Below are 14,688 nucleotides of genomic sequence, written 5' to 3'. Positions count from 1 at the left end.
GACTAAAAGATATTCTCTTCAAATAGCAAACAACTCTCCTTATAAAACCTTACGACTCTCAATCGTTCTCAAATAGCCTTGTTGCCAACTTCTATTTTAATCTTTACTAACATAGGCAAAACCAACACGATCACCAATACCAAGATAACTTGCATCACAATTAATCTTAAAAGTTTCCACCGAAGGAGAAAATCCTTGATCCACTAATAGTAGAGAAATAGAAACTCGTTTCAACTCAAAAACATTACGAAGTTCCTTTTCCAAGGATAAAGCCATACCAGTCACCTTATTCAAGGGCCAGAACTCGTATGGATGAAATGTATCATTATTCCTGGAACGCTAAATCCACCAAAAACCAGAAAAAAATCTAAAAAGGCGTTCTTTGCTATGAAGCAATAACTAATTCATCAAATTCAGAGGTTGACCAAAACTCTTCAATGCTTGCTAAACTAACTGAGCTTTCGAACAATCCTAATTACAATGAACAACCGATTTCTGGCTAGAAAAACATCATGGACAGCTGGCTGAGATGCCCCTCCTGAAACGAAAAACAGCAATAAAAAGAGCCTTCGATGAAAGAAATTGGGAGGCCCTCTTATCATTGCCTTCCCTCGTTGCATCCTTCGGCACCGAGACTTTCATCCCTAGCGGCATTGCTGCTAAAGCAACCTTCGCGGAAGCGTCCACCACCATGCTTCCATTCTTCTTTGTCGGCAAGCTCTGCAAGTATGGTGGTCTTAGCCATTTTTGGAGGGAAGAGCAACGAGGTACTGGGGTCTAGTGAGAAGATGGCATCGCAGACGCATTTTCATTCTTCACACACAGCCCACACTGCTGAAATATGGTTTGAGATCTAACCTTGAGTCATAAAAAAGCAGTATAAGAATAGTATGATATATTTATATATGTTGTACAATAAATAAAGAGTGAAAATTATAACTAAAATTTAAAATATATATTATACATCATTTTTTTTATTTTAATCTATTATAAAATAATTTATTCTATATTAAAAAATACTTTTTGATACTCTATTAATATTATTTTTATTCAAAAATATTATTTATACACTAAAATTAATTATTAAAATTAATTATTATATATTTATATATAATATATAATTTAATTTATTTTTAATATATATTTTATTCTTATCACTAATTTTAGTATGCATATAACATAGTGAATTTTTATTGTTGCAAATTAAATTCTACCCTAAATATTTGAGAAAACTTTGTTCACAATTGGGCGTGGTTTACACATAGCCTTCAACGGAGTCAACCTTGAAAGAGTGAACCAATTTCTTTCTCTCATATCAATGGGTTCCTCACTAACCCTTTTCCAATCAAAGCATTGAATCAACAATCCCAAAGTGAAACCAACACCATGCATAGCCATTGCTTCACCAGGGCAAGCCCTTCGTCCCAATCCAAAAGCAACCAACTTCTTCTCCTCTCCTTCTTTCTCAAACCTCTCCGGATTGAAACACGTGGCATCACTCCACACCGTAGGATCTCTATGCATCCCCCAAGCATTGATCATCACTATAGTGTTCTTTGGAACATTGAATCCTCCTATTGTGATGTCTTGTGATGACACGTGTGGTATGAGCAACGGTGCTGGCGTGTACAACCTTAGTGACTCTAGAATAATGTTCCTAAGGTAAGGTAGTTTTGGAAGATCTGATTCACTTAGCAACCTCTCCTCTCCAATTTGTGTCTCTATTTCTTCTCTTGCCTTGTTCAAAACCTCAGGGTGATTTAGTAAATTACATAGTGACCATTCTAAAGTCACAGCAGATGAATCTGTTCCCGCAAACAGCATGGCCTACAATAGTTCAATCAAATTAACAAACGACGTTATAATTTCTATATGTTAGATATTAACATGTGAAATGCAAATATAGTATTCTATATATTTAGAGAAAATCTTGAAGTCACCCAATTTTAACAATTTTGACCGGTATTTAGTCAATATAAATATTAAATTATTTTTAATAAATAAATTTTATTAATTTATGTATATAAATTTTAATAAATATTTATACAAGATGTGATCATTTATATGTATTAATTCTAGTAAATATAAGTATAAACTATATATTTTATGTATATAAATATTTATAAATATAGGTATAAAATTAATTATTATTGACTAAATACCAATTTAAAATAATAATATTTGCTGATTATGTAACATTGTTAATAAATTTATTGTCAATATTATTGACAAGAAAAATATTTATTCGGTGTAAATTATTTAAGTTATTATATACTACTATACATCTTTTTTAACCATATACTACAAACTAAACATGATTTTTAATTAAAGATAACATATATGTATTAGCCAAGCATATACAAATTCGTGAAATTTCACTCTGCTGAAAATAAATGATATGACGGAGACATACATTATACATCATCATAATTAATCGGTAGCATTATGCAGCCATAAACTAAGTAGGAAACATTTTTTGGTCGATAGATACTATATATACGTAAGTATTGGATAAAGAAATAGCGTAGCGCATAGACTACTATTGACTAATTCAAAACTCAAAAGTGAATAGTATTATATTAATGTCAACATCATTTATTTCAATATCAATATAAGTATAGAAATTAAATTGTTTTTCTAAATTTTATTTGTTGGTCATATTAAGTTTTTATTAAATTAAATTCGCCTTTTTAAATTTATCAAAACCAATGACATTCATCTCTAGTCAGAGTGATTTGGATTTTGGAGAAAGACATAATTGACATGATAAACTTGAAGACTAATTTGATTTAATAAAAATTTAGAAAATTAATTTAATTATTTACTCATGTAACATATATAAATTAATAATCAGCAAACATTATTAGATTCTATTTGTTACAAGAGAAATGTTAGTTAAGAGATTTAATCATTTTTATTAATATTAGCTAGTATTTTAAATTAATATTTTATTTTTATATTGTTAGAATTTAAAATTTAGTATAAAAATATTTTTGTTGGCCTGAAAGTAGAACATAATAATTAATTAGTAATTATACATAAAATTATTACCAGAGCTAGCCCTTTGATGATTTGATCAGTATAGTAGTAAGGGTCGGATTCCTGAAGATTCAATAGATGGTGAATCATGGAATTTTCACCTTCTTCGTGCTGCTTCCTAGTACGGTTCTCTTGGATGAGTTTATTCAAGAAATCATCAAACCTGTTACTAATATTCTTCAACTTCTTTTGGGAATTGCCAAAGTCAAACCACCTTAGGAAAGGTATGTAATCTGCTTTGTTAGAAACACCTGCCATTTGAAGCAACTCTGTGACTGTGTCCCTAAATTCTTTGGCTTCATTCAAATCTTTCATGTCATGGTCATCACCATAGTATCTTTTCCCTGATATCATTCTCATCATGTTGTTGTAAGTCATATTATGAAAGATAGAACTTAGCTCCACTTCACTAAATCCTGACCCTGTTTCCTTCGCCAATTTTGTCATCAACCTATATATGTAATGAGCGATGATTTTCGGTAATTTAACAAAACAATCAATCATACTAGATGTACAAATAAAATCATTAATATAAATAGCATTTTTCAAAAAAAAAATTAACTTCATTAATAGATTATCTTTTCAAATATAAATCACTAATATAAAAAATTTAGAAAGAAAAAAAATGAAACGATGATAAAAGTGAAGTTGAGAGACCTGTCGGTTTCATCCTTTCGGATTCCGGCGAAGGAGTGAGTCCGTTGCGTTGAGAGAACATCAAGAGAAGTGATGCGGCGGAGGTTGCGCCAATGGTCGCCGTAGGAGCAAGACCCTACGGTGGTGTAGTTGTAGAATATGTACTTTCCGGACAGAGACCTTGGCCTATTCGCCAACACGATATCGTTCTTAGTGAAGCATTCTTGGAAAGCCGACGGCGATGAGACGACAACCGCGAGGCGCGAGCCGAACCACAAGGAGAATATGGGGCCGTATGTCTGCGACATGCGGTGGAATGCGCGGTGGAGCGGCGGTTTTAGGTGGTGGAGGTTGCCTATTATTGGAAGAGGTGTTGGACCTGGTGGAAGGTTTCTTAATCTTCTGCTCTTAGAGAGAAGCTTGAAGGTGGTGTAGAGAAAAACTGGGAAGAGTATAAGAGAGTAGAACAATGAGGGTTCCATTTCCATGGTGGATCGTTTTTGTGATTTGCACTTTGACGATGGAAATACGGTTAGTTAGTTGATCCTTGCTGCTGCTTGAATCACATTAAATAGATGCAAATTATTTTTTATACTGAGGTGAGGATGGTGAAATGTAAGAGTGTTAATTTTAAATAGGATATTATTTGATTTAAAATGTAAAAATCGGACACTGCCATCTTTAGGAAAATAAAAATTGGACTCTTTAATTTTTTAAAAATAAAAATTATAAACTTTAAAATAAAAGAATTACAACAAATAAAATAAACTCTTTAATTTAATATTAATTTTTTAATTTTTTTTATAAAGTAATCAGACTATCCGATTACATAGTCTCCTATTAAAAAAATAACACATGCAAAATCAACATAATTGAATTGTGAATTCCATATTGTCTTTATTCATGATAAAAACATTTAGCTTTCAATAGATGGTGGTTATAGTGTGTAATGGGATAAAATATTTTCTTCTCAAAATAATAGTTAAAAATTTGATATATATTATATATTAAGTAAGTTCGTTAAATATAATAAATTATTTAATAATTTTTAATTATTATTTTTATGTGGGTAATTACTATTAAATAATAATATTTTTGTAAATTGAAAATTACTGATCGAAAATTTTTATTTTTATTTTTCTCGGACTCTGGTGAGATCATGTTGAGTTAATAGGAACTTTTTTAATAGATTAAATTATTGTAAAGTGAAAAAGTAGTAAAATAAAAGATAAATATCTAATTATTTTAGATTAAGATAATAAAATTCACATATAATAATAAAAATTATTAATTTAATAATAATTAACTATCTGTAATTTTATTTTTTTATTAATTTTTTCATCTATCTTGAACAACTTTTTCTTTTGTAATAGTACTTATATGTTTCTTAGTAATTTGATGATAAAAAAATACTAAACATATATTAAAATCCGTTATCAAAATCAGTTATATATATTTTATTTTATGAGATCCCAAAAATATGAAAGTGAAGAGAAGATGGCGGGCATGCTCATGTTGCGAGTTTGAAAGAAGTATAAAAAACTATCTAATATAAGAACTTGTCACAATCAGGTTTCTTAATGGTTTTAAGGTTAGTCAAGCATTTTGTGGAATTGGTTTCGGCCTTTCGGGCTACCGAATACTGGTCAAACTAAAGATTTTTAAAAAAATTAAACCACTCTTCATCTCTCATGATAATATTAAACTTAACTATAGTTAGACTAATAATATGCATTTTTTTAGTTAATGAAGATAAGACAGTGTTATATTATTTCACTAAAATAATTAACCATGCATGAGACATGGTAGCTAGTTTCTTCCACGGTTGAAAACTAAAATAAAATTTGAAAAATAACTGATCGATCCTCAATCTTATGATGTTAGCTTTGTCAGGAAGTAAAATAGTATAACACGAGGTGTCAGCTAGTATTAATTTTTGTTGAATAATGGCCATGGTTTGAATTATGATCAATTGCATGGTTTCGTTTGATGACAAGCACCGTTCGCTGATATAAAAGTATAAGTCTGAGTCACGAGTTTAGAATGTAAAGAGTGAAGGGACAAATAGTCAAATAGCGATATAAAAAATCAAATGTAATTTTTCGTTTGTATAGGCTGTTTATTTATATTTGTACTCACATAAAATATTTTTTATGTAAAATTAATAATTAAAATATCTGTTATTTATATAAAAATTTAATTATTAAATTAGTTATTTGTATAAAATATAATATATTTTAAAAATAATTAAATAATATATATTTATATAAAAATATATAATAATTAATTTGATGATTAATTTTTGTATATATAAAATATTTTTTTAAAATATTATAATATATTAAGTTAAATAATTTAATTAAATATATTAAATTATTTATTAGTTTATCATCTTTATTTTTATATATTTCGTTTTTTCTTCTCGTCTTTATCAGTTTTCTCTATTACGACGAGGTCTTACCTTTGTTATTTTAGAAGTGATGTAATCAAATGAATTTTGCATGACTCCAATTGGCCCAAATTACATTGCTAATCTGTGTTTTATTATTAAATAAACATTTTCCTTTTGCATTTTTTTATAAGCAAATAAGAAATGTGGCTTTTCTTTATGGACAAAAATATGTGAACTACGAACCCCAATACCTTTTATTTTTCTGGTCGTGAAATTCCCGGAACTTGCGCATTTATTTTTGGATGGAATTATCTGAGTTTATCTTAAAGCCTAAGGGAAGGTTATATTTTTCTAAAAAACAAATAGAGACTTGAAAAATTATGAAAGCTACAAACAAAAGCTTTGTTAAGGTTTCTATCCAAGAAAAAGACCTAGTACAACGTAGTACTAAAAAATTAAAATTTGAGAAGAAGTCGATCTCAATTAACTGAGAGGAATCCATGGAAGTGGTAGAAGAAGCTTCAACTAACCCTCCTAAAAAATCCTCTTATAAGGATTCTCTCCTCACTCACACAGAACCCTTAATGGAAGAGCATACGGAAATGCTTGAGGGAGACGTTGATGAAGAGGCGCTGAACCCGAAAGATCCACTACAAGAGAAACGGATTTAGCGGCGGTTTTAAACGGTCGCAAAACGAGTTATTAGTGCTTCGAAAAACGTTGCAGCATGGGACTTGAAGATTTGATTTTGCAGCGGTTTTACTGAACTGCTGGCACAAGTGTAGAAAAATCCCTTGAATAACGTCGGTTGATTTTTGCGGTGGTTTTTGTCCAACATTGAATGTGACGGCATTTTCCGGCAATTTTGAACCACTGTTATTCTGTTGACCGTTGTATTTTTTAAAATGTATTTTGCGGTGGTTTAAAGCCGTCATTATCTGATATTCAATAATTTTAAATTTATTTTCGGCCGTTTTGTAACTGCCGCTATTTATCCGTCCAAATTGGCGCAAAAATACTATATTTTGCACCGACAATCAATGCTTTTTTAATTTGAATATACTAGGTATTATTTTTTTTGTTATTTTTTGAATTTTTTCTTATATTAGAAATCTTAATTATTTTGTAACTGAAAAAATAAATTGATGGGTAAACGACATTAGCAAAACTGATAAAAATACTCATATTTATCCAAATATCAATAAAGTGTATTCTTTACTAAGAGTTGCATAGTCAACAATAAAAATATATATATATATTTAACTAAAAAATAAATTTCAAATCCTAGGTTCTACTTTCTACTCTGTCCCTTCAATGAATTCATCCATGCAACCACATCTAGTGGTAGCTCCCCACTTTGCCCTTGAATTAGACATATCAGAGCACTCTCCATTGCCTGTCTTTTTTTCTTCTTGGCTGCTACCTCATCCTCAATTGTCTACCTTTTTGTTCTCTCGGCCGCCAGCTCTGCTTGTAGTTCAAACAGCACACTTTGGGTCTCCTCTCTTTGAGTTTCATTGCTCAGCTGATGTGAATTTGTACCAAACACTTGACTAAAAGTCAGTCCGATACCCATGCCATGCACTCTACCTGGATGTTCCTCTCCAAGAGCTTGAGCAAGCGAATCATTCTGAGACAACAGTCTAGATGATTCATCATGTTGCTCAATCTCCGCAATTCTTTCCTACATAGTTAGATAAGTGAACATAAATATTTATTAGCTAATTGCTAACCGAATAGACTTTCAACACAACTTTAACAAACAAAACCTATGAGAAACAACTTAGCGATTCATAACACATTACTTACACCAATAACCTTAGCTGCATCATGGAGATAGGAGCCATTAAGTCGTTTGTGCGTTAAGACAAACAACTCCCTTCTACCAACTGGATTCCCTTGTCGTTCCGGCTGTAATAATATAGCTTAAATAGTGAATAGGTATACGAAGAGAAGGTTCAAAAAGTGAGTCAATCGTAAATTACTTCTTCTTCTCCAAGCCTTGCCAAGCTTTTTGATCCGCTAGTGTGAGTGTATAACTATTTCAATCGATTCACAATATTTTTCCTACACTTCTCCTATTAATCCATCAAAAGTAAGAGTTACTAGACACTATTTCTAATTAACTCAATGTAACATAAATAGACTTTTTCTGTTATGAAATAAAAATATATTACCTTTGTCTTTTCACTATTGCGATAATCAAGGTACCATCTCCGATCCGCAGTAATTTTCGGTGGGCGGCCTTTAATATTTTGTTCAAGAGTTAGTTGTCAGTCGTAATATTGATGGTACAACCTGTTTCTCGTTTTGTTCCATGCCCTTCCTAGCATTTTTAATACTGTACGCTTGATAATTCCTCCACTATCTTCTTCAAAATAGAACATTTCCTATAACAGTAAAATTAAATTGTTAGTAGGTGTCAACCTAAGATTTCTGAACTCTACAAAAATACAATGTTTCATCTTTACACATTCATTATAGATCTTGTCCCTAGAGCAAACCTTTCTCCAGTCCTTCTCGCAGATTGGGAATTTGGTGTAGTTAGATCCTAGCAATCCGAGAACGTCGCTCCGTATACCAACTTCATTTCCAATTGGTTGCAGTCTCTTGTTGAACCTGTGTACGATCTTTCTACTGTTAGCTGGCTTCATAGCCTCCTTCATACTCAAATGAAGTTGCTTGAACGTCCCATCGGACTCTGTAAATCATAATTAGTCTATGTGAGTAACCATTGTGGCCAAGATGCGATGAAATCATAGAAAAATTAAGCATAAAAATTCAATGGGATAATTCTTGTATGCCAATTGTTTTAACATCCTAAAATTCGATGGTTTTGCGCCCCTTGCGCTTCTGAGCCTCCGATGCAGCAAACAGGTTGTCAACATATTGCTTAAAAGAATCTATCCCATCTGTCTCTAGATCTAAGTCTTCATCGCCCAGCTTCGAGTTTTGAAGACTATTCGTGCAAGTCTGTGGAGTAGGCAGTGGTTTGGTACGAGGAGGTCGAAAGGGGCGTAAAGATGAGGTTGCGAGAGCACCAGCACCATTGGACGGGGGAATTAGGCAATTCACTTGATGCACAGATGAAGCTGCAGCAAATCCTATTTGAGGTTGTTGACATGCTATGTTTAACTTTGAGTTCTTTGTGTAACGACCCATACTGGGCATCTTAATAAACTGGGTACCACCAAGGGTTATCATTTGTACTATTATTAAACTGAAAAAAAATAAATAGAAATTTTATGACAAGAAATTCTTATGTCTGTCAAAAATACTTCTAAAACAAAGCTACTAACCCGCACAAATTCCAAAAGAATATAGCTCAAAGACATGGAAGATCTCAGTAATATATATGCATTATTGTAATCATTCTTCAACTATCAACATATAATAGCAAGAAATCCAACATGATTTTGACAAGAAAAAGAAGGGCACAATAATTTATTGAATTCAAAGATGCACATAACATCATAAACAACCAATTTAACGTAATATGAAATAAAAAATGGAATGGAAACAATAATCTAAAAGGATATCAAAATTTAGATGATTTAAAATAAAAAGATGTTAAAATTTGACAAAAATATGCACTGACTAAAGAAGTGGGGAGAAACAGGGCAAAGAGACCCTTTTGTCGTGCTCCTAAATTATGTAGTATAAACAATTTTCATCAGAACACAACAAATGTTGATATAATAACAATATAACCTTGCTAATGATAATCAAATAGCTAGTAAAATACTAGGAACAAAAAACACTACTAAATGCAGCAAACCAAAGATAAACCAAATTATTGGTGAATCAAATATGTTATACAAGTGCAGCATGGCAACAATACTTTCTTGAAGTTAATATTTAGTGTTTTCAAATTAACCTCACAATAACAAATAGAGGAACTTGATCATGGGGACACAAAACTAAATCCATAAATAAGGGTTAAGTAATATGTGAATTTTCAATGGAAAAATCAATAATCACACAAAGTCAACTAGTGGTGCTTACCGCCAGCAAGAGGAAGGTTATCAACGGCAATATAGAAGCACCTCAAGACGCAATTGCTTGACGGATGGACACAGCTCGACGAGACTGATGGATTCTGGCTTTAGAACATCAACGACTACTCCAACTTAATGAGATCCGAAGACTTCTTAGAGGAGGAGATTGGATCCAATGGCAACAGATGAAGGTGCTTCTCATGGAAGGCTTCAACAGTGAAAGAAATTAGGATTAATAAAGTGGGAAAAATTTATGGATTTTGAACATTAAAAGAATGAATTTGATTATCTCCTGAAGGCAATAACAATAAAGGGCTTCACTTAGTGTAAATAAGCCTCTAAAGAATAATAATAAATAATATAAGTTTGCATTAGCGTAAGCCTATTAAAAATTTATCATATATATCATTGCTAACAATACTAATAAAATTAACAATAAACCATACATTATTTAAGGATTACAATAATAATAATAGGAAAAAGTATATGGAACCAAAAGGTTATCAGCCAAAAACTAAACAAAATCATATTAATTTATATTAATAATTAATTTTAAATTTTTTAAATTCAAAATTTAAAAAATTTAAAATTAATTAAGTGAACCTAATTAAAATCTATAAAAGCCTTCCTATTCTCTCTCACATTAACCTACCCACCTCCAACAATTATACATATAGACCTCTCTCAACATTAACTGATGCTAACAATAGAAGAAGAAAAAAAAAGGAAAAGAAAACTTTTCTCAACATAATAGGATCAAAGTTAGATCCTCCAACTTTAGACTATTCATAAAGATTTGATAGCTTCTCTGTATCAAATCTTAGATCCAACGCTGAGAAGGTCTTACGTTGATGGGATTCATTATTAGCTTCGTTCTTATTATTGTAATTGATCACTCCAATCATACATGGGTGTAAGAGAGCATAATTGGGATGTACTTCAGTTTTGCCATTACTAGAGAAAATTGATGATGTTATTGACGATGCATTATTCATGTTCATAATATTTTTGGAGCTCGATGATGTGCTGCTTGCATTAACAGTGCCTGTTTCTTGACCTGCTTTTCTTACCTGTGCTTGTGTTGGGCGCATGTAAGGTTAAGAAGGTGGATGGTGCTATGATGCTAGTGAAAAGGATGGTGGATGATGGAGTTCCTATTTTGTATTCAACACATATGTTTGTAATTAGGAGTTTGTTGCAGATGTTGCTCTCTGCGTTGTGGGATATTAGGTGCCGTTTTATTGATTAAAGAGACTGTAAACTACACAATTACAGAATTATAAAAAAAAACATCCATTTAATATGAAAAAAAATATCCTAATACTTAACAAAAGAAACATCCAATTATATTTTAGCAAAAATAATTAAATATCTATAAAATTTAAAAAATATATATAAAATTCTTAAAGAAATAGATACTTTCACATTTGCAATAAAAAATTCAAAAAATATATAAAAGAACATCCATTTAGTATGAAAAAGAAACATTCTGATACTTAGCAGAAGAAACATCCATATATGTTAACTCGTAGAAATTTTAAATTCACCCAAAGGTATTTGGCAGGTTTTTGGCTAATACCCTTTTGGTTCCTTAGCATTGCTCTAATAATAATAATTGCAGTTGTCACATACGAGATATCAATAATTTCGTGCCTATTAATAAATATAAAAATTATAATTATTACTTAATAACAAATCATCTCAACAAAATAAAATATATAATTATTACGTGGTCATTAATTAAATAATATTGGAGTCTAATTAACCAGGTAAAGATTATATTTATAACATATTTATATTAAACTTTTAAAATATAAGAGAAGTGCTTTTGTTCATAATTATTTAATTTTAAAATAATATGAATACGATGACTTTTTTATTTAAAAGTACTGATTTTAGACAGTTAATCTTCTATAAACCGAGTAAGCATAGTTATTGATAAGAAAACATCAATTCGTTAAACATATTCATTTAATGGGAGATATATTTCTATGTTTTTTATACTATTATTTCATAATAAAAATTTAACAAAAGAATAATCTTAGCTGTCAATTGAATCTTGTCTCCAAACCATTTCAAGTTACAAAAGACAAACTGAAAATTATGAAGGCAACATTATTTCAATCTCAAACATATTCATTTCTACTTCATTAAGTTCACACCAATATGAAGTCATATCATTCACCGAGAATATCAATTACATGCCAATTTTTCAATAACCATATTCACTCAATGTCTGTAAAAATTTAGAGGTATCTAACAAGATCAAATTAACAAATCTAAACAAGTTGGTATTTAATAACTATGTGGAAGAATCTATCAGGCAACATAACTCAAAAGATCTCATTCTCTTCTGGTGTTTTATTGAGGTCAAAAGTAAGCATTGGAGCATTGTTTACAGTAAAAACAACCTCGTCAGAATTATCGTCTGGCACAATATCTTCTTCCTGTATCGAGTCTGGAAATACCTCCTCTGTTTCTTCTGAAGTTTCTTGAATATTCTCCTAAAATAAACCTAAAAGTTACATCAGTGCCGAGTAAATCCAATGTGTTACAAATTGTACAAAAAAAACCATGCTTAAGCATAACACTGTAGAATTATTGTTTGGCTTACAGTCACAAAGTCGTGGAAGCTTTCTTTCTATAAGAATGAATTACTCCCGAGACGTAATATCAAGTTCAACAATAAAACTATTCTCATAGCGTGTATGCGCAATGTCCAAAAGTATATACGTAAGTATTGTTAAGTTATTGTCTAACTAACAATAATGGTATCACAATTTATATTTATTACATTAATAAAACATATAATGAGGAAGAGATTCAATTTTATATTAAGAAGGGATTCAAAAAATATTGACAACATATTTAGAAGGACTCTTTGGATTAATGATTGGCCCAGTTCACAAAAATTCAAAGTGATCATGTGATGTGAAATACACATGGCACTGATGACTGGAAATTTGCATAACACAAATTCTTTCGGCAAGTGTACGGAATCTCCAAGTAATAACTTACTGTTGAGTGAGGTAGATCCCACAGGATTGATGGATTAAGCAACTTTAGTTAGGTGATTTATCTAGTCAAGCAAATATTTGATGATTTTGTGTAATTGAGTGAACAAAATGGTGATTTACAAAGAAAGTAAATGTGCAAGAAGTAAACTACTGAAGAATAAAAGGCTAAAAGTAAATTGTGAAAGGTAAATGGCAGAAACTTAAATGACAAGAAATTAAAGAATCGAAACTTAAATGACAAGAAAGCAAAAGCAAGAATGTAAATGGCAGTGAAAGATAAATTGCATGAAATGTAAATGGGTTCTAGGTGCTGGGAATTAAAGATAACAAGAAATTTAAAGTAATTGAAAGGAAGAGCAACAATGGGTGAGATTTATTAGGGATTGGAGATATTATAATCCTTCATGAATCAATGGGTCTCAAGTTCATTCTCAATCATATGAAGTAAATCTATGGCGGATTGTAATTAATTGAGTTCTAATTCCTTGGAAATCTAATTTCTCTTAACACAATCAATTGTCAATTCCTTGATCTAATTGTTCATGAGAAGATGTTAAGTTCAATTCTCTAATCCATAAGCCACACAAGCTCTCAGGATCTCAATTCAAACCATGAATTTATTGATCAAAAGAGTTGTGAGGGAAAGAGCTTCAAACTGAATTCTATGATTCCTCTTCCAAGACTCACATAGAGATTCAAGTAGATTTAAACCCCCTTCCAGTAGTGAATAGATCTATTAAGCACAGAAATTTTCCCTTAGCTACAACAAGCGGATTGAGAAGAAGAAGAATTTCATTCATTCATTTGAATTACAATAGAGCTCCTCCCCCTAATGATGTGGGATTTAGTTCATAATTGCTCTGGAAAACTTAGAGAGAAAAAGAAAGTACATGAAAAGTAAACCAAGTACAAAGAAGAAAGAAAAATGATTCAGAGTTTTCCAATTCGGATCCTCTTGTGTAAGAGTTCGTAATCCCTTTTTAAGTTCAAAACACTTGCTATATATATACTATTTTTGTGATCTTCAAATGAGTCTTCAAGTACTTGAATGTGGGCCCATTGTCCTTAGTTGAAGAAAGTTAAGAGTGGCCCTTTCTGAAGTTAACGCTGGCGTTAGCTTACTAACGCTTTCATACTTGCATGAGTGCCTTGGAGCTGGCGTTGGTACTGGCGTTAACAGCATTGCTAACGCCACAATTCTCTTCCAAGTTGGCGTTAACACTGGCGTTAGTGTGCTAACGCTGCCACTAACGCCAGTGTCTCTTGTGCGTGCGCATACTGCTTCGTGCGTGCATATCCTAGTGAGTTTTGCCACTTGTGCTTGCGCACACTGACCAATTTTCCTCTGGTGTGTATGGACACTGCTCCGTGCGTACACACACTAGCCAAATCTTCCAGTCCCAACTTCGTGCAATGATCAAAGACGTTAGTGTGCTAACGTTGGTGGCATTAGCACACTAACGTTGGCACCTTCTTCCTTGTGTAGTGGCGTTGGTGAGCTAACTTTGGCCACACTAACGTTGCCTTCTTCTTGAGTCACGTTGGTACTGGCGTTAGTGGGTTAACTTTGCCACCAACGCCAGCTTCCTCTTCTTCCTTGGCAACG

At 31.6% G+C, this 14,688-nt stretch overlaps 1 protein-coding gene across 4 annotated transcripts; it reads right to left on the bottom strand.

The window, feature by feature from the left end:
- Nucleotides 1-207: 207 nt before the first annotated feature.
- Nucleotides 208-4,216, bottom strand: LOC130973166 (isoflavone 2'-hydroxylase-like). Of its 4 annotated transcripts, none has more exons than XM_057897594.1 (4): nt 3,697-4,216; nt 3,052-3,490; nt 1,215-1,827; nt 208-858 (listed from the first exon to the last, which is right to left on the bottom strand). In XM_057897594.1, the coding sequence occupies exons 1-3, from the start codon at nt 4,161-4,163 to the stop codon at nt 1,216-1,218; spliced, it is 1,518 nt and encodes a 505-aa protein (XP_057753577.1). In that variant the 5' UTR covers nt 4,164-4,216; the 3' UTR covers nt 208-858; nt 1,215. The 4 variants fall into 4 exon arrangements, with proteins under 4 accessions (XP_057753577.1, XP_057753578.1, XP_057753579.1 ...); XM_057897595.1 differs by having other exon boundaries at nt 208-853; XM_057897596.1 differs by having other exon boundaries at nt 1,283-1,827.
- Nucleotides 4,217-14,688: the final 10,472 nt, after the last annotated feature.

This window comes from Arachis stenosperma, chromosome 4 (assembly GCF_014773155.1).
Source record: "Arachis stenosperma cultivar V10309 chromosome 4, arast.V10309.gnm1.PFL2, whole genome shotgun sequence".
Classification (NCBI taxonomy): domain Eukaryota; kingdom Viridiplantae; phylum Streptophyta; class Magnoliopsida; order Fabales; family Fabaceae; genus Arachis; species Arachis stenosperma.
The sequence above is the reverse complement of the archived record's forward strand: the minus strand, read 5'-3'. Positions and strand labels throughout refer to the sequence as shown.

Excerpts from the sequence above, each read along its gene's own strand:
- LOC130973166 (XM_057897593.1), bottom strand. The coding sequence starts at position 4,163 with ATGGAAATGGAACCCTCATTGTTCTACTCTCTTATACTCTTCCCAGTT. Across the intron at positions 3,491-3,696 it reads CGAAAGGATGAAACCGACAG|GTTGATGACAAAATTGGCGA; the intron begins GTCTCTCAACTT and ends TTACATATATAG. Across the intron at positions 1,828-3,051 it reads TCATCAAAGGGCTAGCTCTG|GCCATGCTGTTTGCGGGAAC; the intron begins GTAATAATTTTA and ends GAACTATTGTAG.